Source organism: Mytilus trossulus, unplaced genomic scaffold (genome assembly GCF_036588685.1).
Source record: "Mytilus trossulus isolate FHL-02 unplaced genomic scaffold, PNRI_Mtr1.1.1.hap1 h1tg000024l__unscaffolded, whole genome shotgun sequence".
In the NCBI taxonomy this organism is placed as follows: domain Eukaryota; kingdom Metazoa; phylum Mollusca; class Bivalvia; order Mytilida; family Mytilidae; genus Mytilus; species Mytilus trossulus.
In genome coordinates, this window is record NW_026963290.1 from 7128299 (window position 1) to 7155989 (window position 27691).

A 27691-nucleotide genomic window follows, 5' to 3' on the forward strand; every position below is an offset into this window, starting at 1 on the left:
CTAAAGGTCAAGAGTCAGAAAACTGTAATTTAATAAGTCTGTAAACTAGGACAAAACCGCAACCTTTTTCTGGTACACGAAGTCATCATTATAAACAAACGTACAACAAATCAGATGGACATCTGCAGATATATGTATTTTGTTTTATCCAAGTAACCGTAAGGTCAATTGACGAACACATGTTTTTTTAATAAACTTTTTTCAGAAAAGAAATTTTAATGTACATACAGTCTTCAATGAGAAGATAACATACAATGTCTATGTCATATATAAAAAAGAAATCATTATTTTATACAATCGTATATTATTGGTGAATATTTTAATCAAAGTAATACAATTTCAGTTATATATTATGATTAGTGGTGATGTTAACATGTTTATTAGTAATGTTGGATACAAAGTATTGATGATTATATATAAAATGTGTTCAGTCAGATACATGTATATACACAGCTATGTATAGATGCATTGATTTGTTCCAATACATATTACAAATAAAAATTGTTTGAACAATATATGCGTTTATATTATATCACATAATTATATGAATGCTATAAAATCAATTTGTCTCAAATTATAAAATATAAAAGTATACGAGAAAAATTTAGGACCACTGCTCATCTACTTACAGCTGAATTATTCTGCTAATGTATATCAACTTTCTTAACAACAAAAGCACTGACATATACACGTAGGCAGTTGCCAATAGAAACAGCAACGTACAGTACACTTCACTGAGTTCCTGTCTTCACTTTAAACATATGTCATTGTAAAATATCAACTACATGACAATGGAATAGCCACAAATGATAAGCTTACATTTGTAGGAGGTGTAATCCAATGCAGAATTAAAATTTTATGAACTACAAATGAATAATAAACAAATTGTTATGGATTAAAACAAAGTCAATAAATATAGATATAAAAAGAGTAAAAGCATATAAAAAAACCAGTTGATGTTTTCATTAAACATAACCGGACAACAGACAGTACCAGATGAAAATCTGTTGCAGGCAACCTAAATAAAAAGAAAATATTTGCAGTTTTATCGTAACATATAAATCCGAATTTCTATACAAAATGTGTGCAATGATAATACTAAAGCCAAACACTGAAACACTTTTTGACAAACGTGCTTTTTTGACTGTGTAAAGTTAAAACATAGTTTTGTACAGAAAACATATTTTTACCACAATCATACAAACATAAAACCATAATGGTTCAATCGTTTTTACAAGTAATAGACGATGTAACAATTGAATGGCCACTCTTTAAACTTCTACCTTCGTAGCGAAGCTATATTAAGCATTGCTGTTTTCTCGACTCAAGAAAACCTTGAACATATCATTGATATCATCTCTACTGTTAATAAAATATCAGTAGGTGCTTGCCTAATCGTTCTTTGATCAAAGTTTTTCTGCAGTAGAACAGCGGCTGTTATCAATGAATATTTAAATGAAAAAGAATATGTTTAGCGACAATAATTTTACTCGAATAAAGTACTCTGCTGTTGCTGCCATGTTTGACAATCTGTGGTAGTAAGTTGTACTAGTTGTCTGGAACATTAACTCTTATACAATGGTAAAAGTTTTCCTTATCTGGTACTTAATGTGTTGCAGTGTACCATGGAAAGAATACAAGTTGCAAAAAAATTATATGTTTTTACATTCAACTGCATTTAATCTTTTAAGCCAAATGTTAATTTTATAATATACACATAGAAAGTGTGTCCCTTTGAAATATGATCTTTAATGTTTCAGGAGATAATTCTATAGTCTTTCTTTACGACGTCCTCTTTTGAAGACGTTTTTATTTTTATTTGCGTAATATGGATGTTAAAGTTTAGTAGATTCTTCAGGTGTCGCTGACTTTGCTCGCGTCGCTCGTCTTGGTGTCTCGTCGTAGCTTCCTATCGAATCAACATCCGAAAAACCCGAATGTCTATCATCGTCTTCTGTTCTTAAAATACTAGACTCATCTTCAGACTTTAATGTGAATGTTTCATGGTCAGTTTTTCCTGATGGTTTCCGTTTAGACAAAGGAGGAGTTCCTTGACCTTCAGCTTGTGATGGATCAAAAACATATGCCCTGTGTCTCTCATGCCAACGTTTCTGTCGGAGCTTTTCTTTACGACGTTTCTTTTCAATATCCTAATAAATAAAAAAATCAAATCACTTTTTTAAAAGATCAAGACAGAGTACTTGTTAAAATATAAAATGCAATGAATGTTTGTGAACATAAAGATTGAAGGTCTATATCATCATGGTATATTAATGTTTCATCAAGACACATGCAAACAAGTAAATAGCCCACCAATAAAAAAATTATTTGCTCATAATGGCTTAGTAATCCAGCATCATATTTTTAAATGTTCTTCTTGCGAAATCGTTTAAATGGTCTCGAGTATAACAAACATAGTATCAGTATGTACTTCAAAATATATATTAGTTATCATGTAATGTAAATTATAGGTTGAATTATTTAGCACCTGATATCAATTTTTAGTCGGATTCGTGTTGCTCACTATTTTAATGTCTATGTTCTGTTTCGTGTACTGCTGTATGTTAATTTTGTGTTCTTTTTCAACAAATGGCGTTGTCAGTTATTTTAGACTTATGAGTTCAAATGTACCGGTAATATCTTGTTTTAGCAAGATGCTTTCTTTTTATTATTATTAGAAGTGCTGACAAATTAAATAGGAAAACAATCTGTTAATTATTAGGAATAGTGGATTCATTCTTCTAAATACCTCTTCCATTTGCTTTCTATGAATCATAGCCACTTTAGATAGCACTTCTTCAAGTTTAGCATCATTTGCATCATCATCAGCACTAGCTAAACACAAAGCTCTGTTCATTGGAAAGAAATCGAAATTTTCCTTTTTCCACTGCGAAAAAATAAATGCAAACAAGGTATATAAATGAGTAGCACACATCATTTTAGAAATATCTTCATATAGTATAATAATATTGATATTGAGTTTGTGTAACAGTTTTATTTATTTTATAAAAAAAGAAGATGTGGTATGATTGCCAATGAGACAACTGTCCACAAAAGACCAACATGACTCAGATATTAACAACTATAGGTCACCGTAGAGTCTTCAACAATGAACAGAGCACATACAGAAAAGTCAGCTATAAAATGCACCGATAAGATATATAAACCGTTTTAGTTCACGTTAATATTTATCAAAGGTACCAGGCTTATAATTTAATAAGTCAGACGCGCGTTTCGTCTACATAAGACTCATAAGTGACGCTCAGATCAAAATAGATAGAAAGCCAAACAAGTATAAAGTTGATGATCCGAAATTCCTAAAAATTGTGCCAAATACGACTGAGTTCATCTATGCTTGGTATAGGAAATACTTCAAAATTAAGCAAATCCGAAAAATATCTGAAAAGAAAAAAAACGTTAAAGGGTTCTAATAAACAAATAGTGAATATTGCGTCAATAATGATGCTCTGATAAGAACTCAGAACCAAAAGTTACTAGCATTTAAAATAACGTCACAGTAAGACGCTCACAGGCGGCATTAACGGGGCATTTGTTTTTGGAACAATGCTTAATTTCCGCATTTACAGTACATACTTCCACTGCATACATTTAAATAGTTGTTATTGTACGAATACAAAGGAGTATCCCAAGCTAATTTGTTGATGACACAGATTCACTTATAGTTTAATTTTTTGTTAAATTGTTCATATAATTACCAGTGCAGCCACAAAAAGTTCAAGCGCAGTATAGTCCGATGGTTTAACATTGTCTAGATGTATAAAGAATAAAATGTATGCCCACATACTATGTTCGTGTCCTACATGGTACTGGAATCCCTAAAAAGAAAAATAAACCTTTATTTGCTATTTTATATGGTGATCTTACAGAACAAATTTAAATAATAAATTTAACGAATCAAACGGAAAGTCCATGTGCAAATGACGAAACCAAAAGATCAAACACATCAAACTAATAGACGAAATGGACAACAACTATTATAAGTATCACTGACTTGGTTTAGGCATTTTCTTATGTAAAAAATGGTTGGTTAAACCTACCTGAAAGCTATCCAAACGTCTCACTTGCATTTCATCAATGTACAGGGATACAGATTCAGAGGTTAATAAAAGAAAAGGAATGTCAACTTGAAATATCTGATCGTATTGTTAGTAAACAGGAAGCATTTGAATACATTCAAATAACCCCTTTTCTGCTATGAATAAATGTGTAATGATTTTGTTTGTGTTTACCTTTCCAGTATGTTCAAAATCATAACTGTTTCTACTGCATATGAAACAACACTCCCTCATATCTGACTCAGCACGCCACTGAAAAGAAATAAAGTAGTAATCTACGTTGAATACCGTTATCTGAATTTTTAAATTAGAAACTAGACGGTCAAAAGGTTAAAATAGAGTGTTTTGCTCTTAAGTAATACTTGTAAAAAGTACTTACAATTTAAAATAAATTTTGTATTAAATGAAAATTTTATATGAAATCAGCGAAGTTAATTCTAACTAAAAGTCGTATCTATCTATATTTAAAATTTCGACTTTGAATCTTTATAGATATAAAAATATAAATTACTTAAACACAGACTTCCTTGACTTATAGTTCTCCATAAATCTGACGATAATTTAATAATAATCAGTGCTTGATAAACTTAATTCGAAACACAAAATGCTTATTGCAAGGCTATCTTTCAGGGTAGTAGCCATTTGTATATCTCCATCAATTATTACTAAGTTGACATCAATGTTTGAGTGTTATTGTGTACAAGATCAGTAAGACAATTATAATATCACGTTTGAAAAATTGCTTCAATTTAAATAAAATTGATGAACAACTAGGGGGGGAATCGGAAATATTCATCTGTGTATTGCTTTATGTATATTTATTCAAACACAACTAATTTTGAAATTTTTCATTTGGAAAAGTTTGTGTATGGATTATTGTTTGAGTAATAAAATATAAAACAATAAAAAAAAATTGTGTTACTGTCATGTAGTAATTTCCAAACAAACAATTATTTATTATTTTTACCTTCAAATCCCGAAGTTCAGAAAAGGTATCCACAATTATACCAAATATTATATTTAGACCAATTGTTGTGATAAATATGAAGAAAGACACGTGATACAGAACGAGTGGCCAAAAGTGAGCAAATTCTCCATGACGGTCATCCGACTGTGATACAGTCTGAAAACAAATATAAACAAAATTTACATAAAAGTATGCATTTTAAACATGTTTTGCATGCTAGATATAAATTTTCTCTAATTCTTCGTCATTCTATCCCTTTCCGCACCCGTTGTATAAATATCGTATTACAATCGATGCAGTGGTAGAATCTATATGTATCGAATGTTTATACTCTAGTGCGAGAATTTTAAGAATTAAAACTAAAAGACGTTTAAAAGGATAGGGAAACGTCATACAATGAGGCAGAAGGTTTGTTTCTCCTGAATTATTTGAAGTTGACAATTGAAAGTTGTTAAAAAGTTTGTATTCCCGTCTTGTATAGTTGATTTTAGCGGTATATTTATCATTGACATAAAGCGCGGATGTTTGGCTAGCCGGATAACCAATGTTCAATCAACAATTTTTCTTAAAATGTCAAGTACCAAGTCAGGAATATGGCAGTTGTTATGTTATAGTTTGTTTCTGTTGTTGCGTTGGTATATTTTTTTGCACATCTGTGTTCTTTTATTTCGTTGTTTTCTCTTATAGTTGTGTTTCCCGTAGTTTTAATTTGTAACCAGGATTTGTTTTCTCTCAATCGATTTATTATTTTTAACAGAGATGCCTTTATTGGTTTATCTGTATTAATATGACAATGCCAGAGCAAAAACCGAAAAAACGCCAAATAAAAAAAAACATTACTGAAAAGTCAAGACTGGGAAATAAGAACCCTGTCAAAATTGGAGGGTGATTTCTTGTGCTCCAGATGCCTTGTTGCACATATACATTTGATAGGTCAAATTTGATAAAAAGATATATTCACGGATTCTGTTTTTAATGTTCTATTTTTGTCATCTAACTCGCGATGGTTTACCTTTGAGGAACTAATGTAACGGCTGTATCTAGTAGAGCAGCAGCTGTGTACCCTTCCGGAGCGTTTGTTTATACACCCAGTATCTTCAATCGTGTTGTCCCCATTTTAGTTTTCTGTCTTGTTTTTTTTTCTTTTTCTTCAGTGTTTTTGTGTTAAAGTCATGTTTTTGCCAGTGTATCTACATCCAGTTAGGATTTATATTTCTTATTGCATAGCCATTTCCCAAAATGATGTCAAAGGGGGCCAATTTGGTGTCATTTATACAGTGATTGTTATGATTGCAGTAATGCAGTTCTTGTAATTTTATAGAAATGATGACCATCATGTGCATGTCTTTAATTCAGTAATAATATTTGAACCTCGATTAATTATTGTTGTTTCTAATTGTTTTGAGAAGGAGAACACCATATGATAATACTTACGCCAAACATGTCACCTATGAGACAATAACTAACAACTGCAATAGTATCATTACTCAAATCGAACATGTCACTATGAGATCATATCTCACAACTGTAAAAGTATTAATACTTACATCGAATATGTCACCTATGAGAACATATCTCACAACTGTAATAGTAATAATACTAACATCGAATATGTCACCTATGAGACCTATATCTCACAACTATAAAAGTATTAATACTAACATCGAACATGTCACCTATAAGACCATATCTCACAAATGTAACAGTATCATTTCTTACTTCAAACATGTCACCTATGAGACCATATCTCACAACTGTAACAGTATCATTACTTACATCGAATATGTCACCTATGAGACCATATCTCGCAACTTTAACACTATCATTACTTACATCGAATATGTCACCTACGAGACCATATCTCACAAATGTAACAGTATCATTACTTACTTTAAACATGTCACCTATGAGACCATATCTCACAACTGTAACAGTATCATTACTTACATCGAACATGTCACCTATGAGACCATATCTTACAACAGTAGTAGTATTAATACTTACATCGAATATGTCACCTATGAGACCATATCTTACAACTGTAATAGTACTTATACTTACATCGAACATGTCACCTATGAGACCATACCTCACAACTGTAATAGTAATAATACCTTCAAAATGTCACATATGAGACCATATCACACATCTAATATAGTTAAAATACTTACATCGAACATATCACATATGAGACCATATCTCACAATTGTAATAGAAATAGTACTTACATCGAACATGTCACCTATGAGACCATATCTCACAACTGTAATAGTACATTGCCATAGCGTATGACAATATAAATAATTTGTTGGATCAAAAAAAGATCTCAATAGGGAAAATCCAATCAGTGCATATATGTATATCACAATTAGTCCAAGGATAGCTACCCACAGCAAGGACCATCCTGTAAAAATAACATAAGTTTTATATGTATTTTCACAATTTAATTCAAATATCATTGAATTTCAATTTAAGTAATATAACTGGATAATGAAACTACAAATACTTTAGAGACATTGATTGTCGAAATGCACATCTGGTGCAGAAAACGGGTATCAATTATGTTGTAAACGTCCAATTTTTAAAAGAAACATACAAATAGCATATTAACTGAAACAGAGAAAAATTGTGAAACATCTTCATACCATTTTGGGTAACAGATTTGATGACGCCACTCAGAAGTTGGTTGTTGACCACAATGTTCAATAAATGGAATGCAAAAAAATATCCATGGTACACTGTTCCTAACACTGATAATGTCAGGAACAACTGAAAAACAACAAAAAAAAATCCTTATTTTTCTAGGATAAATACTACCTAGAGTATTAGATAAAATACCTTTAAGAAATTATAACACAAAAAAAAGAATGAATTAAAATCCAAGTAAACTAAATGCATTGATGTTGAGGAAAAAAGAACACATAAATAAACAGCTGCTGAATAATGTAATAAAGATAGACTATTTTGTGAGTTAGTTCTTTTCAATAATCACTGTCAGATGAATCAATCTTTTCTGAATAAAATGTATATAACTTGTAAATATATTAATTCTTGTATGTATTTTATAGATGTGTAAATAACTGTCTCAAACGGAAAACAAAATCTACACCTGACGGTCCCCGTTTTGCGAATCAGTTTATATTTTGCTCTTTTCCCAAATCTCAATATATAGTTCGGCTTCGAAGAATCTACTTTGTTTGATCGACAGTGTGCTGTCGTTCTGGGTATTTACGTACGTTCTGTATTTTTGTAAAACTGGATATCAATAATTTACAAGTTTTGTTCAGTCTACGGGTGTGTTTGTGAGTTTTTTTCACTTATTAGCAAACACTGATAACAAAATAACAATTGATTTGACCAATTAATAAAACTACTTTATGGAAAATATTGCTTACAAGAAAATAAAATGTTGTAAAACTCAGCACTTTTGCGTCCAAGCGAGATCCACCTGAATCTCTATGTGTTCCTTCCTCAGTGTTTTCCTCTTTACGAGAGAAGCACCTACATATAAGAGGGAAGTAAAGCATATTCATTCCATTAAACAAGATTTCTAAGTATCAAAGATACTACTATGTGGTTAGAACATATTCAAGGGCTGCACTTTTACAATGTATACACAATTTGCTTCAAGTTGTAGGAATACTAATATAACGTAAAACAGAATGTCGTGATTATATTTGTATAGAAGATATTAAATAAAAAAAATAATGTTATTATATAAGTAGAAGAAGAGCAAAATGCTATCCGATAAAGACATACAGTTAAATATATTTTTCTATTTTTCTGCGTAAAGTGTATCGGGTTATTAATCCCTCTGTTTTAGCTAGTAACTCGGATTTGTTTTCTGTTTATCGGTGTATAACTTTTGAACAGCGTTATCATGCTGTGGCCTTTATTTAGTACTGTAATACTGAATATAATGAAACTTCATGCACGTACATTCAAAATATGTTAAAATGTAAGAAAACATTTGTCCACCCTCAAATCTGTAATGAGTGTCATTTCATCAAGCTAATGTTCTAGCATACACGTCTCGTGTCCATGAAATTACTTTAAATATATATCTCAGTGCCTCGGACGTACCAGATTTGTAAAACAATTTATTTCTTTTCCGACATTGTCTGCTACATTTAACACACCATTTGAATACATTTTAGTTAGCTAATTTGACAGGACAACTACTTTTTTTTTATTTCATTGCCTGTGTAATCTTCGAAGACAGAGCAAAAACAATTTAACACATATGATCATAGAATTTTTTTCCCATTAATTTAGGGTTTTCTTATCCCAGGCATATATTACTTTAGCCGTATTTACCACAACTCTTTGGAATTTTGGATCCTCAATGCTCTCCAACTTGTTTGACTTTATAAATAATTTGATATGAGCGTCACTAATGAGTCTTATGTAGACGAAACGTGCGTCTGGTGTACCTAATTATAATACTGGTACCTATTTATGTACATCGGTGAAATGTTGGGTTGTTAAGAAGGGTGGGTGTTTTTTACAAAAAAAAACTATTGTCATCTTACTTATTTAATGAAAGTCTTATTATATGGGCAATACATATTTATATTGCAGTATTTGATTGACATGCACTTGCAAAAATTGTAAAAGAGGGACAAAAGACACCAAAGGGACAGTCAAACTCGTAAATCTAAAACAAACTGACAACGCCATGGCTAAAAATGAAAAAGACAAACAGAAAAACAATAGTACACATGACACAACATAGAAAACTAAAGAATAAACAACACGAACCCCACCAAAAACTAGGGGTGATCTCAGGTGCTCCGGAAGGGTAAGCAGATCCTGCTCCACATGTTTGTATAGAAGATATCAAATAAAAAAATAAATTTAAGTAGAAGAAGAGCAAAATACTATCCGCTAAAGCCTTACAGTTAAATATATTTTTCTATTTTCCTGCGTAAAGTGTATCGGGTTATTATTCCCTCTGTAAGTTAGGTTGATACATTAACATACTTAAATGGCGCTGAGATGTCTGCTAGCGAGGGAAATCTTGGATGATTGAGCAGCACATAACTAATTAGCACCATCAAAGAAAAGAAATTATGAGTTCCCATAAAAGCATACATTATCACATCATACAGCTGCCTATCCAACCCTTTTATTATTGGATCTGGACTACAAATAAAAAACACAAACAAATTAAGTTTATATTAGAATCTCCCCAAATAAAACAATTATTTTTTCAATGGATTTTCTTTCAGGGAATTTTATGAAAGACTGTTAAAGTTACTGTTTAGTGTTGTCTTTGTAATTTTTCTTTTCATTTAAATACAAAACCATTTAAAGTAAGATACCAACGTGACGGCGTAAGCTCAATTGTGTACGTCTAAGTTAAACAATGATTACTAGAAAATGGTAGCTTTTCACAATACATGCGATAGGGATTTCGTCAATTTAACCTCATGTCAAGCATAATGGATGTAGGAATTTAATTACAATTTAATGCCACCCTTGTATAAATAGATATAAAAATGAGAACTGCATTCTTTTATACATATTAATATTCGTTTGTCAGAGTTTCATGAAATTGTTTCAAATACGGATGTTATACTAGTACTACAACACCGATCTTCAGAAACGCTGACTACGTTTAAGAAATTCTGTTCAAACGGAAATTCTGTTCAAACGGAAATTATATGATTTGAACCACATTTCGAATGCTGTTATTTCGATTTTAGATTATCTGCTTCGTGTACAAGAGTTAAAAAACAACTGTCTTGATATATACATTTTAAAATATTGTGGCAAGTGTCACAAACATTGCTGTGGTTTTATAATATATTCCAACTTAAATTTATATATGATACTAGATATGTGTAATGGAACACTTACTCTGCTATTCTATCCCAGTCTATTGTCTGATTACCACTAATCTTTTGGTAATCTTCTAATGAAGCTTTTGCATTCCATGAATACAGCATAAGCATGTTGATTGCAACACTCAGGAAAAAGGCACCAAAGTTCCATATTAACCTAAATGAATTTAAGAAAAAGAAAAGTTAGTAGTAAGTAATTCGTTCAATTTTTGTAACCATAGCCTAAGTATAAAACAAAATCACGTTCAAGTCTGTCTAAATGAACAATTTAACAACCATTTCGAAAATTAGAAAAAAAAATCTTATCATTACTATATTTCATGTACAAGTAATAAAACGTTGTATTTCACTGTACAATGCATGGTATGTACAACATACAAAACCTTACCACAATTTTGTAAACATCTTTGAAATTGGTTTCTGTAATATTTTTCGTTGATAACTTATATCTTTTAATATGTCAGATGTCCATCCCATCAAATCCCGAATTTTGTTGCTAGGAGAAGTTCTGTCAATATTCCATTTAAGATTTTCTTTTACTTCATCTCGAAGCAGACTCTGTAAAAACAAATTAGATTAACCTTGCAGACTATAGATGCAAACTAAAGAGAAACTGGGAGGTTAAAATATAACAAGAATCAATCATAACCATATATATAAGAAGAACATAAAGTGATGACAACAACAATGAAGACAAATGAGTTCACGAAAGACAACAATGTGAATATTTTGAGAGCACTATCAACTTACGACTAACAACTTGGTGATTATGTTAACGTAGGGTATTATGTACAGTTGTTAAGATTCAGCTTATAAAACCGTTTTCTCGCGTGCTGCAATCCGATGATTTTTTTAGTTTTGCAGTATGTCATATATGTTAAAATAAGTTCGGTTCTTATTATATCATGGCTTTGTATCGTTCAAGAGGTATATACTGTAATACTGTAAATAAAGGCAACAGTAGTATACCGCTGTTCAAAACTCATAAATCCATGGACAAAAAACAAAATCGGGGTAACAAACCAAAACCGAGCGAAACGCATTAAATATAAGAGAGCAACGACACAACACCGAAACGCAACACACACAGAAACGGACCAAGCATCAGACAAAACACCACGAGAATAACAAATATAACATGAAAACCAAATACATGAATTTGGGATAGACAAGTACCGTGCGACGTCTTATCTCAATATCTTAAAAATAAGAGAAAACACAAACGACTCAACGTTAAAATGCAACACACAGAGAAACGAACAATAATATAATAATGAGCATCTTCCTGACTTGGTACAGGACACTTTTAAAGGGGAATAAAAGTGGTGGGTTGAACCTGGTTTTATGGCATGCCAAACCTCGCACTTTAATGGCAAAGTTAAATATAACATTGAAATGACAACATAATATTACAGGACTACAATACAAATAAATAGGAGAACGTATAAGACAAAGAAAAACATGATTAATAGATAACAAAAAGCATCAGGTTTAAAATTCAATACGCCAAAAACGCGCCTTGTCCACACAAGACTCACCAGTGACGCCCAGATATAAAAGATCGAAAGAGAAAAAAGTACAAAGTTGTACAGCACTGAAGATCAAAAGTTGAAAAGGTTTCACCAAATACGGCATTGTTTTTATGCCCGGGATAAGAACATTCTTATTATATAGAACAATTCATGCTATTGCAAACAGTAAATTTTATCAAATGAATATGCAAGAGATATACACAAAGAAACTGAAGTATTAACTAATTACAGAAAACTTAACCTGAATACATAACGCCTAGATATAAAAGATCGAACGTGAAAAAGGTACAAAGTTGTACAGCACTGAAGATCAAAAGTTGAAAAGGTTTTGACAAATACGGCATTGTTTTTATGCACGGGATAAGAACATCCTTATTATATAGAACACTTAATGCTATTGCAAACAGTAAATTTTAACAAATGAATATGAAAGAGATATACATAATGAAACTGAAGTATTAACTAATTACAGAAAACTAAACCGGAGTTTATCACAAAATAGACACACATCCGAATCAGTCCAGGCGTCAACGTAATTAAAAAAAAAAAAACGTCACATACGATGGCGAAAAGGCAGAAACGTTATGCCACATTTGAATTTATGAAATTTAGAAACAGCATGACGTCACATATGAAAAACTATCATTCAAAAATGAAATAGAATTAGGATTGATTTAGAACTAAATACTGATAATTCATTTAAACAAAATGCATAGTGCAATACTTATTAATATCAATTAACTGTAATATATATATGTCCAGTTTGTTATGAATCCAACTTCAAACGTAAATAATCGTACAAAATTTAATATAATTAATAAAGAGGAGGTGATTAATTTTTCTATCCGTCACACCTAAATATATAATAAGAAGACGTCAACACATTTGACAAAATCTGATGAGAATTACAAATATAACATTAAACATGTAAACTAAATACATGAATTTGGGATAAACAAGTACAGAAACACGTCTTATAGTAATGCGAATTCACATTCAGCAAAACAGTCACAATCGGGAATAAGTCACGTTTGGTAATTAAAAGATTAGACGACATAATGACAAAACACAATCTACCATGTGGTAAAAATGTCTTTAGCTAGTTTGGTTAAAGAAACCTCACATGGATCCACCAATTCGTGATGGTGTCCATAAAACTTACGGAGTGTCAATTTTAATCTGTCCTCCTCATAACTTTTTTGGAGCAGTTTCTGCGTAAGGAGCACACTCCTGTATATGAAGTCCGTATAGTGTGAACAAGCACGTGAATAACGTATCAATTGTGATATGTAAACACCATACGAAGGGGCAGAGGGTATGTTACTGCTGAGAAATGGGAAATTGATAATTGAGAAGTTGAAATCGTCCCGTTTATCATAGATTTTTGTGTGAAGTCGTCCATCTACGTCAATATTGAGGAAAAGATCAAGGTCTGAAGCAGTCCTTCTAGTATCAGTAGTAAACTACCAGTAATCAATTAGTCAATTCTTTTTTTCAGAAGAGTGGTCCTTTTTGATAAATGTCTGCACGACGATGGAAAGTAAATCCGACATCTGAGTATATAATATCTGTTGTATTAGACAACTTTAGTTTACCGATGTTTAAGTCTCCTAAATAGATTAGGAAATTATAAGGTGACAAGATAAGTTCAAATGTTTTTTTGTATCAAACAGATACTTTTTATACCATTCACAAATTTCACGAAAAAAAAATATGTCAAATATCATCTTATTGTATTTAAGCTTTATAGTACCAAGTTATACCAACTAAAAACAACGTAATCAAACGTAAATATTAAAACTTATTACATGATTTTATAAACGTACATTCAGTGGACTTTAATCTATAATTTTCGTACAGCATAAAAGTCGATACAATCAAAACATTAATGATGTTACTATTAACTTGAAACTAAATTGGGTGAACATAATTGAAAATGAAAATTTATTCAGACAAAAAAGATGAGAAAGAGACGAAAGAGATATTCTAGTATTCTCCGTTCGCATTATCATATTTTCTGTTCAGTGTACTGTTAAATTGGTGTTAAACAAATTTACACTTAAATTGGAACGATGGCATGTGAACATGTGTACTAAGTTTCAATTTGATTGGACATCCACTTCATCAAAAACAACCTTGATTAAAAACTCTAACATGAAGCGGGACGAATGGATGGATGGACCAACAAACGGACACACTGATCGAAAAACATAATGCCATATTACAACCAAGGAAGGAAACTAAAGACATAGGAAACAATATCAAGCCAAAAACGTAAAAACCATTCATATATAATAATGTCTAATGTGATTGCAGCTAAATAAATATTGTTCGATTTCAGGAAGATATACAACTACAACTTAAAAGCACCATACTAACGCAAAAAAAAAATATAATGCATAATAGAAAATCTATATTACTAAGTCTAGAAAGGGCAGGCAAAATCATGGACAGTAAAAAAATGGATGTAAAGGAACAAACGTAATTGAACAGTATTTCTTTTTCTATTCCAGATAACTCACTTTGTTTTCCACTCTAAAGTTGACCTTTTGTAAAACATCTTCCTTGACGATTTCAATGGAGAAACAGCTCTTCTTATAAAAATCAATTGCTTTCTGGTGCGTAGGACTCATTTTTACTTCTGAAAAATAGGCATAAAAATATGGTATAATTGCCACTGAAACAACTCTCCACAAGAGATAAAATGACACAGAAATTATCAACTATATGTCACCCTTCAGCCATCAACAATGAGAAAAGACCATAGCGCATAGTGAGCTGTTAAAGGCCGAAAGAGACCAATGTAAAACAATTCATACGAGAAAGCTAACGGTCTTATTTATTTTAAAAAAATGGGTGACTGTTTTACATCGAATATATACACTTTAGTGATTAAAAGACGATATTAAGAATCATGTTCATAGTTTTTAATGATTTTAAAGTCATAATATTAAAAAATTCGCTACTTACTTTCATCTATTATATTTGAAAAAAAGTTATTCTTGAATATGAATTAAAAGCATTATCAACCGTCCATCGTGAACTGTTCTGAAAAATTCGTAGCTGTTCATATGAACTTTGGATACGCCCTTTTAGATTTAATTTATTTATGAAAGAAAAATAACTAGTTTCTGTTTCCATCAAATATCTTTATTAAAAGCAGCACTTATTATGTGCAGATAGAAATAAGTGGATAGTTCAAAAATACTTTTGCATTTCGAATGTGCTGTTCTTATATATTTTGGTAGTACCATTAATTTGTCGCCTCTCATGGAATAATATACTTACTTTTGTGCAGATTTGGATCTATATCCAACATTCTTGCCCATATAAGGTAAAACAGATATCCGGTTTCTGTAACACTTTCTCGCTCTTGATTATTTGTGTTTCCCTACATCAATACAATTACATTTGAATTATATGAAATAACTTATTTTGGTCATCAACTTACAAACTACTACTTCACTTATCATTGCAATAATGTCATTATAAATGTTTTGCACGACCATAATAATTACATAAATGACATTTGAGTGATATCAATGATCATCAATTGCAAGGTGTTCCGACTAAGAATTCTTTAAATAAAACAAACCAAGTCTTCCAATAAATTCGACAGGAAAACGTTTGCTGAACAATGACCTCTTTAACAGCAAGCTTACAAATCTTATCACCATTTACTACAATATTTATGTATCAGTTTGACTGCTAACATACATGTGCAATGCCTTGGTTTTAAAGATAACTTTGTAATTTGATTTTGTGTTCTAAATATTATGATTCGAGCTCTACCTCTAAGATTTATAAAATTATAAAGACGAAACGGGCGCCTGGCGTTCTAAATTATGAGATTATAATCCCAGATATCTTGATCGAGTTTTAAATTTGTGTCTTCTTTAAATTATGAACACGTGTTTGGAAATATTTATTTATTTACCATTATCCGGCTCAAAAGGCCTCCACCAACAGATGCAAGATTTTTTACTGAACCAAGTACACTATCCGCTTCCACGTTTTCTGTCTTTACAATATCTTCTAAATTGATCTGGTCTGACTGACTCATCTTATAACAGTTTGTCATGCACTGTAGTAAGGCTTGTTTATCAATGGTATCTTTAACTTCCTACAAAAGAATCGCTTTGAAGATCAATCAATATATAAGTAAACATTTAATAGCACACGCAATTATAATGTATGTTCGTTATAGTCAATCTTAGTGTTTCTGTTGTGTCATTGTTCTCCTCTTATATTTGATGCCTCAGTTTTAGTTTTTAACCCGGTTTTTTTTCTTTGTTGCCTTTCTTAAGTGACTTTCGAAGAGTTATTTTTCAAATGGTATAGTAAATATATATTTCTTACAAACTATATTAAAACACCGTATTAGTTCATTTTTCGGAAGACAGACAGATGATACTACAGGATAGTCAGCGTCGAATCTAACTGACGTTATTATGAAAAAAATGAAAAACCAACAAAAAGACAAACAATAATGTACACAACAAAACTCATGTACATTAGAGAATACATTTGCCGTCATATAAATTCAAGATAATTTAAACAAATGTTCAAACATACCGTTGCTACTTCAGTCTTCTCTGGACCATTTTCTTCAATCATTGACAACACAACTGCTCCTATTATCTGTCGCAACTCGAGTATCTTAAAAAAGATTTGTTTAGAATTAGTGTACAACATGCAGCTGATAAATAATACTTGTATTTCTCTAAGAGAAACGTTATTCTTTTGCGATTGTTGGAATAATCATAAAAATCAACAATTTAAGATATCTGGGTTGTCCTCTCTCTCGCTTCAGCTTTAGGGGTTTAAATGTGAAATTGGGAGGGATGGACAGTGATATTTTTTGTTCTTTGTTCATTATGGATATACAGAGGAACCATCAGTATCAAGTCTTCAAAAGTTTTTTTAAAAGTTCCTTCACAACTAAATCGTACATTGCATATGGTGACAACATGCATAACTTTTCAAATGTATTTACATGTATATCTTTAAAGAGGCTTCAACAGTCTTTTGTATCACAAAGTCGATCCAAAAACCAATTGCCACTTTATTCTTTAGCAATATAGCAAAATCGTAATTACTATTCTTTCTCTGTCAATTTGAGTTATAAGTTCTTAAAAAATTACATAAAAAAATTATATGCCAAATTGTCATATTTACCTTTTCAGCGGGACAATCGCCAACGTCACCAGAACGAAGGATGAAATTTATGTAATCCACAATTTTATTTCCGTACAGAACAACCCTGTTTTCCTGGTTTCCCTGTAACATAACGAGTAAGTTAATAGATATGTATAGGTTAATCAACATTGATAGTAAAAGGATATACAAAGATATGGTATGTCTGTCAATGAGATAACTCTTCATCCAAGTCACAATTTGTAAAAGTAAGCCATTCTAGGTCAAATCACGGCATTCAACCGCAACAGCAAGCTATTTTAAAAAAGATCCCAAACTACTTGTGTTAACCCATTTAAGCTAACGGTCTAATCTATAAAAAAACGAGAAATGAGAAACACTCATCATCAACATCAACTAACGACAACCATTGATTGAGAGTAAACGACTTGAAAATATTGGATGCTTCTGTGGAAGAAAAAAAGAAATACTTACCGCACAAAATTCATTTAAACTTGAGAAAACTCCAACAGCCAGCCCAATGGTTCTCTTAGTAATGGCGGAATAAACTACATTTAAAAACTGCGTTGTCTCAGCTACAATGTTGAATGACTTTACATTGTCTGGTTGCTCTCTGAGATAATTCTGAAAAAAAGTTTCACGTACAAACTATAGTAATAAAAATAATTTCTCTGTTGATAAATTAAGAAGGGTTTAGAGAAACCTAGATTATAATTTCCCCAGGCAAGTTTGGCTTTTTCTTTAAGGTTCGTTTTGTTTATATATCGTTTAACGTTTTTACCAATTTACACACAACTTGCATTTATATATTGAGATATAAGTGTATATGCTTACAATACATCAAGATTGACCTTTAGCGCTTCGGACGCAAGAAATTTATTAATGTTATTTAGATCTATATGTGTACCTGTAAGTCAGCATTTTGTCCATCGCATATCCTTGCTAACAGTTCAAGAACAAGTTCTATATAACCATCATCGTTGTACTGCATCATATCAGATAGAGTGCTTTTTTCTTCTTCACCTTCGTCAGCTTCCTTTAGTGAAAATGAATAGTATAGTCTTACAACATTCACGACATAAGGTTTTCAAGTGTTTTAGAACGAACTCGACTGGCAGTCCATCAATTAGAAGAAAAAAATCCTCTATTTATTCATTTTATATTTCATTTTAATATCACTTCCAGATCGTCTGATGGTCGATAATTTCAATATTTGAAGACTTTTCACGAAGTTTAAAAAATTCATACAATATTTAAATTTATCGCTATTTTGTGCATTTTTCCTTTGATCTTTTTTTGTGATAATTTTCATATCATGCTACTCGCCTGAGATGGAAAAATTATCGCCAGTAACTAAGCATGCACGTGGCGTTACTAACGAAATTGACAAGAAATTGACACGAAATTGACAGCGTCGTCATAGGTAAAATAGCGATAAAAAGATTATCACTGTTAATCTCAACTCGATTGCGTTTCTCGCTTTCGCCGTCCCGGCTCAAGCGAGAAAATCAATCTCGTTGAGATGATCACCGATAATCTATAAATGTATATGTAATGAGCTAACGATATGTTCATTTATAACGATTATTATTCCTATATATCTTTTTAACAAAACACTATTAAAATTTTACAAACGTTATCATTCTATTACCTCTAATGGCAGGGTAAACACAGCCAAATCCGTTTTACCATTTTGATACAAATCCCCATTCAATAGCTTATCCTTTCCTCCAAACAACCCTTTTTTCTTCCTTGTTGGAGGTGGTGAAGCGTGCCCCACTAAGGTCTACAAAATTAATTCAAATATCAGGGATTTGTCTAAAGAAACAATAATATGATATACTAGTATTATATTGTATTTATTTGCTTCGTATTTGTGTGTTTTTAATCATATATAAGAGCGACCATTATATAATTTTGCACAAGTATATCAACAAGAATGGAAATCTCTCTTATGAAAGATAAAAAATGTGTTTGCTTATTAATGTAAATTTAATCTATTAAAAAGCTCCATATTAAAATATCTTATAATGACAAAATATTCTCTGTGATTCAAGACTGAAGGACTTAAAAGCTTCATATATTTTACTCCTTAACATTGTTTCTTAATGTTTTCCTTGCAAATGACAACAATGCCCTTTGCCTTTTGTACTGTTGGAAGTTACAAAAGAAATGACTTACCCATCCATGAAGCCTTTCTGTCTTTAGCTGTATATCATATGTCTGAATTGTCTACAATTCACAATTGAATGTAATATAAATATCTGCATAACTTTTTGTTTAATTTATCATTAAAATGAACATTTTTTAATAATTAAAAAAAATCACAATCTTTTAAAAATTCAAATTATTTACTACCTGCACTTTTATGAAAATGTGATTTCTAGCCATTAGAAATTTAAAAAAAAATAGATAATTAATCACATAACACTTACATACATATGACATGAAGTGTTTGTTTGACTTTATTCAGTTTTTGTAAAATGTCATGATGTTACATAAAGTAGTATACTATATTTAATTAAATAAATCATATTATTCTTTTTCCCTGATTTTCCCAATACATACCTGTAAAATGTTCATTGCAACTGGTGAAGTACATTCCTGATCATCCGAATGCTTTGCCTGAGAGACTTTAGCTTGATGTTGAGCAAGAAGTGATCGTCTAAGGATAAACAAACAAATGGATAATTTTACATCTTTATTTATGATGACAAAACGTAAATTCCTCATAGCATTACCAATAAGATTAATTTAACATTTACCCGACTTTTGCAAATAACAATATTCAGAATACTTAAAAATAGAATAAGAATATGTAAAAAATTAAAGAAATAAAAAAAATGAAAATAAAAACAACAAACTTTTATTTAAATATGATTTAATTCAGAGTCCTTGTATATTCTGAATTGTATGTTATACTTGATTACATTTTTTGTTTTATGTTTTTGGTGATGTCAGTTGTCTTCTGAATTTATTTTTATAAATAATTTTAACTTACTTTTCTTTAATGGAGTTTGAAGCGATCACCATACGTTCTCTAAGAGCCATGAAAAACAACTCTTCTCTTGTGGAAAGGAAATATTCCAGCATGCATTTCTGAAATATAATATACAAAAAAAACCTAAAAGCATATACAAATATAAAACGTGTTTTTCAACCAAATTAAAGCTAAGTAATAAATATTCTTTGTTAATGAGATTATTGGAAAGATAAGTCGGAAAAGGAGACGCGGGATTAAAAGTCAACGGGACAGCAACCCAATAACCGAAGGAAATGACAACACATTGTCTTCAACAGCATACAAAAGTGTCTATACACTTGTCAATATCGCAATTACACAAAGCATACATATTCAGGAGTCTGTAATTCTGTAGATAGTTTAAACATATTTTATTGTTCCAAAAAGAGACAAATGGATTAGACACAAGTTTTCCAACTTAGAAACGTCTTCTCCAATATATACATAAATATACACATGAATGAACATTACATAAATCTGACTTTAACCAATAATTATTTTAGCATGAAGATATAAAAAATAAATTACATATAAATTTTTAGAATCGAATCAATGGATATTTAACACTTAATATAACCAATCGAATGCGCTTATTTTCAGAAGAAATAAATGCAAACACACCGAACTGTAAATTAAAAATTCTGTAGTTGTTATTTGTTACTGTAAACAGTATATACTTGTTTTATTTTTTGTGTGGATTTGTTTTGTACGTGAATCAGACCGTCAGTGTTTTCATTGAATCGGTTACATTTACCATATCGGAGCCTTTTATACCTTGTTATGCGTTTTGGGGATTTTACTAATTGTTGAAGTTAAAACGGTGATGCCTTGAGGTAAAAATCGAAGAGCAAAATGCAACAGGGACAAAACAACTTCTAAGTCGAACATTCATTGACTACGCTATGTATTAAAATAAAAAAGAAAAAACTAACAGCTAAACAACAGTTTTCAGCGTCAAATCCTTAGAGACTGAGCAACAAGAACCCCTCCTAAAACTGGGGGTGCTTCGAAAGAGTTGTGTTGCTAGTACAAGTGCAAACCCGGTAATAAATATAATTCACATTACACACATGGTTTTATATCAAAAAATATAATTTGCATTCAAATCGTAGGTAATTTATTTAGTGTTTAGTGTTTGTTTTCTTATATGTAACACATAACTCACACGAGCAGTCGAATAACTCTGTATTAATACTGTAAACGGTGATTTGTTTTGTCAAAGGAGATGGCGTTACCTGTACATGTCTGTTTGCATTAAATAACATTCCTGATATCATAGCAAGGACCTCTCTTACAAGTGCGTCATTTCTGCGTGCTATATGTGGTAATACTTTCCTCACAAAGTCATGATTATTGACAGCGTTCTGTACATCTTTGACATGTTCAAGTTGCCTAGAAAAAAATAAGATCTTGTATACCAAAACATGAAATAACAAAAATTATTTATTTTGCAATTGCAATTGATATACTTCAGTAGCCACCGGTTTATGTATGAATGAAAAAGATGAAACTCATTTCGGTTTAAGCACAAGAATGGTATTTGTTTTTATTTCATTTCCCGAATTATAATGTAGGAGATCCTGATCATTATATGTACACAAGTACTGTTTAAAAAGAGGAACGGTTAAATACTACAATCATTGGCATGGATGATAGTGTGATACTAGATACTACTCATTGTTGAATTCGTATCAAGGCAATTGGAAGGCGAAATCAAATAAAATGTGAAGAGCAATAAAAACCGATATATCATAACGATATGAGTAATTATAGCCTAAGAAATCTATATCAGAATGAAAGTTTAACAAACGATTTGTTATTATCTTTTTAAATTTGACCTCGATAGCTTCGTTTTTGCTATATCTTACTACAAGAAGTGATTTGGTACCAATATATATTTTTCACATGAGCAATATTTTCACTAAATATTGGTTTGGTAAACAAATAAAGTGTAATCTTAATATCATTTTTATACAACAAAAGGTAATTTTTGTTTAAACCTGCAGTTATATAATTCAAAATGAAAGGAAACTGTTTATTGGACACATATAATGCCCTACCTGAACATAACGTTATAAAGAAACATAACTAGACTCTTATAGGGTGACGTCATCTGTATTTTGTGGTAATGTGCATTGTGTATCCGTTTCCTAACGTTTGGTTGAGGCAAATTAAAGTAAAATTACGCTAACGAAACTTCCGCATTGTTTGCAATCTATGAAGGGGAATTTGACGTCATCAAAATTGTAGGAATAAGCATAAATCTTTCAAGGTTGACGGGAGGCATGCAAATACTTAGGAAGTCTCGCGGGTACAGAAATTACTGCCAAAAATTTAACATTTGTTTTTTTTTCATTTTAAATTATACTATTACACTATTTGATATAACTTTTATGACATGGTACAAAATTCACCCATAAAAATCGATTCGGTTTGGTCCCAGATGACTTTTAAAATGTTTGTATCATTGAAAAGCTCCAAATTATCTGCCTTTGGTGCAAATATGCCATTTTTGGCTTTAAAATTGAATTATCTTTTTTAAATCATCGGTGACCTATCGTTTTTATTATTATTTTCAAATAAGCTGTTCATTAACTAAATATTTGTAAAATTTTAGCGATTTCTGTTATTTAGTTCTTTTTGTATTTCGATATTTTCTCTATTTCTCCTATTAGTTCAATAGAAAAAAAGGACATTAACACAAATGTATGGTTCTTTCGGAGGCAGAGTGTGAGCTTAAATTAACGGTGACCCTATTTTTTATTTCATTTTTCTATTAAAGATATGATAAAGTTCCTTTATAAAAAAAATATAGTGAAATCTTATATTAGGAAAATAAAATGATTTAGACCCGCGAGACCCCTTAATACAAATACGGTCTTAGGTGAAAAATTTTCCTTGACCACATCAAATCTTCAATTCAAGAAATCAATTAATTCATATCTATAATAATCTTTCACCTGCCATTTCTAGTGTATCAAACCTTTTAACAGAAGATTCTCCAGCCCTAGAATCCATATCTTCTGGTAACTTTCTCTCTTCGTTATGAATGCAGGCACGCAAAATTTGTAAACATTTTATATCCAAATCATCAAATTCTGCAGCTGAACCAGCCGAGTTTTTGAAGAGGTCCGCTGATATTCTAAAAGAAAAATCTCCATACTGATTGTCTCTTGGTAATAATTTTTGGAACATTGTGAAAAAGTTAATTAATCAAAAGTAGATAATAGAATAAGTATTAAAAAAATCTCTTAAGAAAACTAATATTACGGCTGTTCTGTTATACATATCACAGTGTTCGATAAAGTTGGAAATGTTATTGCTTTATCTATTTTGTTTACAATTTTGAGAACTGTCAAACCGCTCTTCACCTGAAAACTCATCCTCGTGACCTTGACTTTATTATGTGTTGCTAAGTCGTTCGTGTTCTGTGTTGGGTTTTGTGTTTTGTGCGAATTGTTGTTTCGTCTTTTATCATACCTATTTGTTACGTCTGTACTTACTGAAAACATATAATACTAGCCAAGGAAGTTAAGGAAGTTAAGGAATACACTACTCCGAATAAAGTTATCCTTATGAATAGTCTTACGTACTCTAACTGCTGAAGAAGCTTTCCAACCATTGCATACTTTTTAGCGGGTTTCTTTTCTCTGCTGTTGATAAAACATTTCACTAAACTCTGAAATTCTTCTCCGAGTGGCATTTCGTTGCTTAATCCAAGTTCAGTATATTCTGAAAACATTTTTTATTTTCAATATGCATACTGAAATGATTTGTCAAATAAACTGAGAAAACCATTTTGAAGAATTATCAATCAGCTTCACTATTATCTGCTATTTTTGCACATTTTAAATTTGTTGTAGGACGGAATTATAGATTTATGAAATAAAAAAAGCAAATGGAATATCACATCATAAATGTAGGCAATACCATCCAATCAGCCTGAAAATGTTATAAACGACACTTGTTACAAATTTGCAGATACTTTGAAACAAACCATTATCTTTTCCATATATATCATAGTACAGAATACGCTTATTTGAATCGTTTTTTGTTAAACCAACTGCAAATTTGTCTTACATAAACGCCATAAGAAAGTAGATGCTTATATAGTACCTCTTTTAGACTTGTAGCCTGTTTGCTGCTTTACTGTATTCTGTCCTTTGTTGATTATATTACAATTTTTGGCAAATGTATAGAATTTGGCGTTCAACTGAAGCTCAGTTGTATAGTAAACCATATTCCCCTGTACAATAAAAATATTACCTAAGTAGTTGCATGATTTTAAAATGAAGAAAAGGCAGAGTTATAAAGATTTAGGTGGTATGGTAATCTTTCGCCATCTTAGATTGTAAAAACAGAGAATCTAAGGTGCAAATTTTCGAACAAGTTAGCAAATTTGAAGCAGGAATGCAGATAATTAATATGAATTTGCATTGGAAAGGACAAATTTGTAAGGTTATAACTTATTCATATTAATATTTTACAATTGTTGATTAAATTTGCTTGAGTTTGAAATGTTTTTAAATTGGCATTTTAAATGGGGAGGTAATTCTGAAATAGTGCATTTTCTGAAGAAATATATTTGGAATTTTGCTGTTTTGAATTTTAGGAGGAAAAAACGCACTGTGACCCTATCTTTTCTTTTGATATTCTGAAAGCATTTTCTAAAAGCTATGTTCTTTTATTTTATTTTACAATTCTATCATTTAGTTTAGCTTCTAATAACTTAATGAGGGTTTTTTCCAATATAATCCACACACAATGTGTTTTGTCACAACCTGTAGCTTGAACAAATGCACGGTGACCTATCATTTTTATTATATATGTAAACATTTATCAATAAATACAACGTTTTGGCAAAGTATGAATAAATTTTTTATAATGTGGACACCTATAGCACCTTTAACACAGTTGTAACAAAAAAGAAATGAAAAACACACAAATCCTAAAAAGATCATTCACACTACTGTTATATAGGATAACGACCAATTTTGTCCTAGCATTTTTTCCCTGATACACTCGAGATGATATTTTGAAAACGGATATAAACATATAGAAGAAGATGCCTGGGTAAAGCGAGAAATGCATATATATATCAATTATCTCGTCATTAGTAACAGGTGTGGAATTTTGTATGTAAAAAGCGCGTTTAGTCTTCTTTTTTTTAACCAGTAACGCTCCACTTAAATGAATAAGTTCAAAGTTGATAAGCATTCAGGACGCAAATGTCCGAAAGGTATAGCCAAATACAGCTAAGGTATAAAGCTAAGGTAATGTATTTCTTCTTTGGTTAATCCTTTTTTAATAAAGACTAAATCTGATATTGTAATCATGATACAAATCTTAATAGCAGCTAGCTTACCTTTTTAATATCACTTCTGGTATCCGTTACGTTAAGATTTACAGCAACTTTGTCTAGAATTTTATCAAACAACTGTAAAAAATATATAAATAAATGTTATTAACTTTAAACATTTCTATTACTTATATAGTACATCATTTTAAAAGCAAGCAAGTTCTAATGAGAATGTGAGTTTAGTTCATCAGATGAAAAAAAATTATATCTGCAGTGATTTATTGTCTAGCGTCATCTTCATCCTATTTTGTTGTCATTGCTCATTCAGTCTCAGTATCTATTTTGTGTCATATGACTCAATGTAATAAGAAAAACTATATAGTCAACAACCCCACGAGAACTGATATTTTATACTTGAACTTGTTTGGCTTTATAAATATTTTGATATGAGCGTCACTGGTGAGTCTTATGTAGGCGAAACGCGAGTCTAGCGTACTAAATTATAATCCTTGTACCTTTGATAACTATTAACTACGCTGGGTCGATGCCACTGCTAGTGGACGTTTCGTCCCTTAGGGTATCACCAGCTCAGTAGTCAACACTTCGGTGAATATCAATAATGTGGTAATTAATATAAAATTCCTGTATACAAAACTTTGAAAATTTTTCGAAACCCTAAGGATTTTTTTATCCCAGGCATAGATTACCTAAGACGTATTTGTTACAACTTTTGGGAATTTTAGATCCTCGATGATCTTCAACTTTGTACTTGTTTGCCTTTATAAATATTTTGATATAAGCGTCACTGATGAGTCTTATGTAGACGAAACGCGCGTCTGGCGTACTAAATAATAATCTTGTTGCCTTTGATAACTAAGTATAAGTAAACAATTGTAACCTAACCTTGAGATTTGAATGAACTTGGCAATTTTACTTCAAATAGTATATGATCGTATTGTCATAAAGTGTTTTGATAATACAATATGTTAATTGTTGAGATTCGTTAGAGCAAACCTATCATTATTATCATATCATGTAAGTCGTTATGTATTTTTATTTTCGATACTTAAGAGTATTGAAATGTATACGTACAGATTTAGGTTCTGTTGACAGTGGAATAAGAACCGTCAATGTTGTTACTGCAGTCTTCATATGAATTGGGTCCGATAAAAATGGTCCTACAGCTTCGCATAATCCCTAAAATGTATTTGCAATCTTCTATGAATTTTCCTTATATATCATTATGGTGTCAGTTGTATAGGAGCACTGCTTAATAAAGCTTGTGAATATTGCTCATGAACAGTCGAAGAAACATCTTTCAGAAAAAGTATTTTCCAACTAGTATGAACAAATATTACAACTCAGGATGTGAAGAATCATTAAAATCTAAGATGTCATCCTTTAAAAACAGGTGCTTTATCAATTATTGTATTGCAGTAAGTACGAGTATTGCATATCCGGTTGAAAGCTTAAAGTAATTGTTTTTTTCTCCATAAGATCATCATTATTTGTATTAATCAGTTCACTATAAGCTTTTCATTTTGCTCTTTAACTTAAAAATATAACTATAATAGATATGGGAAGATGTGGTATTAGTGCCAATGAGACAACTCTCAATCCAAAAAACAATTTATACAAGTACACCGTTATAGGTCAAGGTACGGCCCTCAACACGGAGCCGTGGCTCACACCTAGCAGCAAGCAATAAAGGGCCTCTAATATTACTAATGTAAAACCATTCAAACGGGAAAACCAACGGTGTAATCTATATAAAAACGAGAAACGAGAAACG

General features: G+C 31.0%; 1 protein-coding gene across 1 annotated transcript in view; it reads right to left on the reverse strand.

Annotated features, from left to right (window-relative positions):
• Positions 1-434: 434 nt before the first annotated feature.
• LOC134699083 (inositol 1,4,5-trisphosphate receptor type 1-like) overlaps positions 435-27691 on the reverse strand; it is a 108881-nt gene continuing 81624 nt past the window's right edge. The window contains exons 43-70 of the mRNA XM_063560770.1: positions 26992-27096; positions 25966-26037; positions 24717-24846; positions 24194-24332; positions 23584-23742; positions 21836-21992; positions 20580-20677; positions 20147-20243; positions 19760-19810; positions 19230-19364; positions 18486-18614; positions 18053-18202; positions 17600-17701; positions 16997-17080; positions 16359-16544; positions 15710-15812; positions 14944-15062; positions 11278-11447; positions 10906-11046; positions 10027-10188; positions 8439-8544; positions 7689-7812; positions 7272-7447; positions 5044-5199; positions 4251-4328; positions 3717-3836; positions 2750-2887; positions 435-2150 (exon numbers count right to left, since the gene is read on the reverse strand). Coding sequence (XP_063416840.1) covers positions 1836-2150; positions 2750-2887; positions 3717-3836; positions 4251-4328; positions 5044-5199; positions 7272-7447; positions 7689-7812; positions 8439-8544; positions 10027-10188; positions 10906-11046; positions 11278-11447; positions 14944-15062; positions 15710-15812; positions 16359-16544; positions 16997-17080; positions 17600-17701; positions 18053-18202; positions 18486-18614; positions 19230-19364; positions 19760-19810; positions 20147-20243; positions 20580-20677; positions 21836-21992; positions 23584-23742; positions 24194-24332; positions 24717-24846; positions 25966-26037; positions 26992-27096 — 3702 coding nt within the window. The 3' untranslated portion in view covers positions 435-1835. The remainder of the gene's footprint in view (positions 2151-2749; positions 2888-3716; positions 3837-4250; positions 4329-5043; positions 5200-7271; positions 7448-7688; positions 7813-8438; positions 8545-10026; positions 10189-10905; positions 11047-11277; positions 11448-14943; positions 15063-15709; positions 15813-16358; positions 16545-16996; positions 17081-17599; positions 17702-18052; positions 18203-18485; positions 18615-19229; positions 19365-19759; positions 19811-20146; positions 20244-20579; positions 20678-21835; positions 21993-23583; positions 23743-24193; positions 24333-24716; positions 24847-25965; positions 26038-26991; positions 27097-27691) is intronic.